The sequence below is a fragment of the Penaeus vannamei genome, chromosome 31, assembly GCF_042767895.1.
Source record: "Penaeus vannamei isolate JL-2024 chromosome 31, ASM4276789v1, whole genome shotgun sequence".
NCBI classification, from domain to species: Eukaryota; Metazoa; Arthropoda; class Malacostraca; order Decapoda; family Penaeidae; genus Penaeus; species Penaeus vannamei.
The window spans coordinates 32190765-32195764 of NC_091579.1; the positions used below are offsets into that span (position 1 = coordinate 32190765).

Consider the following 5000-nt stretch of genomic DNA (forward strand, 5'->3'; position numbering starts at 1 on the left):
GCCTCACGCCCCGCCGCCGCCGAAGGACCCGGGGTTCCTCCCGCGCGGGATCGGCGCGAGTGCTTCCGCGCGGCGGGTCCTCGTCGCGTCTCCATCAAGGGGTCGAGTGTCGGCCGCCGTCAGCCGCGCCGCCGAGGCCCTCTCGCCCCGGCCGCCGCCGCCGCGGTCTCGGGCTCGGCCGAGTTATGCAAATGGCGGCCGATAGCATCTCGGGAGATCATATCATTAGGCGAGGACGGAGAGCGTTTGCCCGGCCGTAACTCATGGAGCGAGTTAAGGACTCGGCTAACTAACAAACAATAACTATGCTAATGCCACAGATAAACGGCCGAAAGAAAATCGTAAGCGAGAGGAACGTCCAGGGTGAAGATGCGCCATTGTCTCCCCTCTGGCGCGGCCGCGATTGCATCTCCGCTCTGTTCCCACGCCGGGGAGTGCGCGCGCGCGCCTGTGACGTGTGCGTTTGTGCGTTCATCAGCGTCTGAATGCGCGTTTGTTCGCCGGCGAGGGAGTGTATGCGAGATATGCATTACATTTGCGCTGAGTTATCGCCGTGCGCTGTGCGGTTGTCTCGCGGACAACGGAGGGCGCCCGGGACACGACCCGCCAGACGCCGCGCCATAACTCGCCTTATCTCCGGGTCCGCGGCGCCGCGCGCGCGCCTCACGAAGCCAGAATTGAGACAAAAAGGAGACCAGATAAATAAAGACATCTTCAAAGGACTCAATAGTCCAACGGCCTCCCTTAATCTTTTGTCTATGGCGATCCTTCAATACTAAACAATGTGCATAATGGCCACTAATCATTGAGCGTGAATGGCGAACAATTACCGCCCTTGTGCTGTATGTGCACACGTGTTAATTTCACTTGCCTTTCGGTGGTAATAACTTCCTTGATGAGATTAAAACACAATGCCTTTTATGCGCACATGATATAAGGTCTAGATTCGAAAAACGTTGATAGTGCTTTTGACTTGGCTGAAATAGGCAATTTACGACCCTGTTCTCGGAATGAATAAGGCTTCATATCGTTTACAAATACAAAAATCTCCCAAACTAAGATGACCCACGCGAAATCAGACCTTAAAGATAGACATCATAAATGCGCATATCATATCACACAGCGCAGTATACGGCTCTCATTGTGTGTAATCATGACTCAATCAGTTAACAAGCCGTGTAGTGGGAAAGTTAAGACATATCGAAAATCTAAAATTACAGCCTCGTCCGGCTCCGCGAATGGGGAATCAGCTGTTCTCGAAGGCTGCGCGAATTAGCACGTTTTTAACTCATAAGAATCTCGACGACAATAGATTTTGGCGGAAGGGAACCAACCCCGCGCGTGTGAACTTTTTATGAATGAAAATATATATAGATTGAATGGTAATTGAAACGGTGGCTTTGTGAATGAACCTTCATTTCATTTTTTTTTTCTTCTTCTTCTTCTTCTTCTTTTTTTGAATAGTGTTTGTCTAGTGATCGAAATAAGGATGGTTCCTCACGAGTATTTCTTTCTTTCGTTTGTTTTTCGTTTGTCTTTATCTTTTCTTTCCTTTTTGTTTACTTATTCCTGAAGCAAAGATCCATATCAGCGACCAATCCCTTGAAGGCACACGAGTCGCCACGCCAACAGAACACAGGCCTTTTCGCACTCTACGCCGCACTTGACACTATATTACGATCACCACAGCGCAGAACATTCACGCTACGAACCACACTCAACGCCACGCTACATCCCCTGTGTCACCTTTTGCACTACACACCACAGTAACATCACCGAGTCACCACAACACAGACCCTTCGCGCTACAACACCGCACTCAGCGCCACGCCACAAACACCACGTCATTACAACACAGACGTAACACACTACACAACCACCATACCCAGCCACCCCCTACCCCCACCCCTCATTCCAGCCCACCCCAGGCCGCCCAGAAAGAGCTCAATGTGTCATTATTTTCCCATCGAAAGTCGAATCAGTTGATTGATGGGAACTCTTACTGTGATTGGACGATAAAGACGCGATAAAAAGAGGCCTGATCTCCCGAGGGTCATTACGCTGGGGACATTACCCGGGGGAGGGAGGGGGGGAGGGACGGAAGGGTGGGTGGGGGAAGGGAAGGAAGGGGGAGGAGGGGAGGGACGGAAGGGTGGGTGGGGGAAGGGAAGGAAGGGGGAGCAGGGGAGGGAAGGAAGGGTGGTTGGGGGAAGGGAAGGGAAGGTGGAGAGAGGAAAGGAGGAGGGAAGGAGATGGGAAGGGAGACGGAGGAGGGGATGGGGGAAAGGAGAGAGAGGAAAAAAGGAGGGAAGTTTGAGAGGGAGGGAAGGAGGAGTGGGAAAGGAAGAGGAGGAGAACGAAGGAATGTAGAGAGGGGTAGGAGAAGGAAAAGAAGGAACGCTAAGGGGAGGGAGGGACGGGGTGGAGGTCAAAAGGGATTTCATTTGTAGAAAGGGAAGGGAGAGGAAAGGAAGAGAGGGAGGGTAGGAGGTGAAAGAGTGTTTGGCGTAATAGGAGAAAGGAGGCGAAGGAAATACAATTTTCTCGCTCTTTTTATGACGAAGATTCACCCATGAAGAGTAAACAGAGATCATTTCGACGAACGTAACGATGGGTATGGATGAGAATGTGCACTTTTTGCACTATAAAGATATACATTCTCATTCGTACCTTTTTCTACATTAATGAAGAGTCAGTGAAGAGATCACCGGGTGTTTTGAAATTGTTCACGATAATTACACGGGCAGGAAATAATATAGCTTTAATTCTTATCGACAGGGAACAGTATGACTTTAAGACACTTTCGACCCACACAGATAGCTAGCACAATATGGCATCAGCAGTTATTTTAACCCGTTTTGTTCCTCCTTCCAGCGGCGAATTCTACCTAATTTGATTTTAAATCTTATAAACACACATTTACGACTTTGACACTCGTAGATATCTAGCTAAATAAGTTCTCGCCTTGTTATTCTAACCGTTCTTCCTCCTCCTCCAGCGGCGAGTTCTACCTGGGCTACAACCGCTCCTCGCTGGCCGGCGTCTCGTGGTACCACCTGATCCACCCCGAGAACATGCGGGAGGCGCAGACCAAGCACAGGCTCAGTGAGTGCAGTTGCTATGTTTTGTCTTCTCTTTTCTTGTTAAGGATATCTCTTATCCCTTATCTCTCTCTCTCTCTCTCTCTCTCTCTCTCCTCTCCTCTCCTCTCCTCTCCTCTCCTCTCCTCTCCTCTCCTCTCCTCTCCTCTCCTCTCCTCTCCTCTCCTCTCCTCTCCTCTCCTCTCCTCTCCTCTCCTCTACTCTCTTCTGCTCGGCTCTTTACTCCTTTTTATCACTGACGACATGTATATAAGCTATCTTGTCTCCTGTATAGTTCTTTAGAACATTACTTTACATTAACGATAATTCGTTATATTACTGAAACAAATAACGTCAACCTCTCCCGCCATAACATTTTATTCAAACCCTGCATGAACTTTGCAGTCACAGCCAGTGAGCAGGATCGCTCGTGCATCCTTCTGCTGCGCCTACAAGCGGCCGGAGGGACGTGGCGGTGGGTCCACTGCGTCCTTCAAGTCAAGGACGGAATAGAGTCGGGTCAGCAGGCTCAGCAGAACTCTCAGCAGAACCAGCAAGGCACCAGCAGTACCGTCAATGGCAGCAGCAGCAGCGGCGGCGGCGGCGGTGGCGGCGGGCAGAGCCAGCAGCCGGTGATCGTGGCGACGAACCAGGTCCTGGGCGAGAAGGAGGCGGCCGTCCTGCGCGCCAACTCGTGGCTCTACCACTACTACACGATGCAGTCCAAGCTGCAGTACGGCCTCGCCTACGACACGCATGCGCACCGCGTCCACGCCTACTACCCGCAGGTCATGACCTATCAGGTAAGGGTTTCGTCCTGGTTTGTCCACTGAGGCTTCCTTTGTCGCTCGCTCGAGGCTTCGCTCGCGAAGCGAGACGCCCGTGACTTTGTCGAGGCTCTAGGCTCATGATCTCTCTCCGCCTTACAGACCGACGCCGCCTCCTCGTACATGCCGGCCACGGCCCTCAACGGGAGCCACGCCCATTCTCACACACACGCGCCCGCCGCCCACTCGCCCTACTCGCTGGCCTCGCCCTCCGCCTACGCCCACCTGCAGCACTACCACCACCACTACTCCGTCCGCCTCCAGCACGGCCTCGACTACTCGCGCGACCCCGCCTGGGGCTACTACGACGCCGCCGCCGCCGCCGCGCCCTCCGACCAGCCCGCCACGCAGCACGTCGCGCCCGCCACGCCCACGCCCGTGCACACGCCCAGGCCGAGCAAGAAGAGCGCCTCGCCCAACTCGTCGCCTCGAAGGTCGCCCTCGACTCCCCAGTCTGCCCACGGCATCTCCGAGGGCGGCGGCGTGGCAGTGGCGACGCCCGTGGCGGTGCGGGCGGCCCCGGCCGGCGTGCACAAGGGCGCCTCGTCGCCCGAGCTGGACCAGCTGGAGGCGCCGTGGAAGGCGTCGCCGACGCAGGAGGTCCCCGACTACCCCGAGTACTCGCCCTACATCACGCCGCCCTACTCGGCCGCCACGCCCACCAAGCACCACGTCTTCTCCTTCGAGCAGAGCGACCCGCGCGACATGGGCGTGGGGCGCGACCAGCGGGTGCCGTCCGTGGAGTCAGGCGAGCTGCCGCTGTGGCCGTCTGACCTCCCCGCGAAGGCGTCGCCGTGGCTGCCGCCCTTCGACGACGGCGCGGCGCTGCCCCTGCGGCACCTGCACCACGCCACCCTCTGAGGCCACCCGCGCGCCGCGCTCCCCGTGTGATATCTAGCCTATGAATCGGGCGTCGCTGCAGCGGCTCCGTCTGCGGGAGCCGCCCTCTGCAGGGGCGCCGAGGACGCGAGGCCGCCGCTCTCCTGACGTCACGAGAGGCCTGGGGGAGGGGGAGGGGGGCCAGGAGCCTCTGAGTCCTCCTCCAAAGCCTCCAGAGTTCCTGCGAGTCAGTGACGCGACTCGGAGCCATTCGT

General features: G+C 55.7%; 1 protein-coding gene across 1 annotated transcript in view; it reads left to right on the forward strand.

Moving 5' to 3' along the window:
- Positions 1-5000, forward strand: part of LOC113814043 (PAS domain-containing protein cky-1) — a 29814-nt gene that overhangs the window by 23485 nt on the left and 1329 nt on the right. Inside the window, exons 6-8 of the mRNA XM_070144117.1 lie at positions 2998-3104; positions 3485-3882; positions 4009-5000. The exon at positions 4009-5000 is cut by the window's right edge and continues 1329 nt beyond it. Of these exons, the coding sequence (XP_070000218.1) occupies positions 2998-3104; positions 3485-3882; positions 4009-4767 (1264 nt within the window). The 3' untranslated portion in view covers positions 4768-5000. The remainder of the gene's footprint in view (positions 1-2997; positions 3105-3484; positions 3883-4008) is intronic.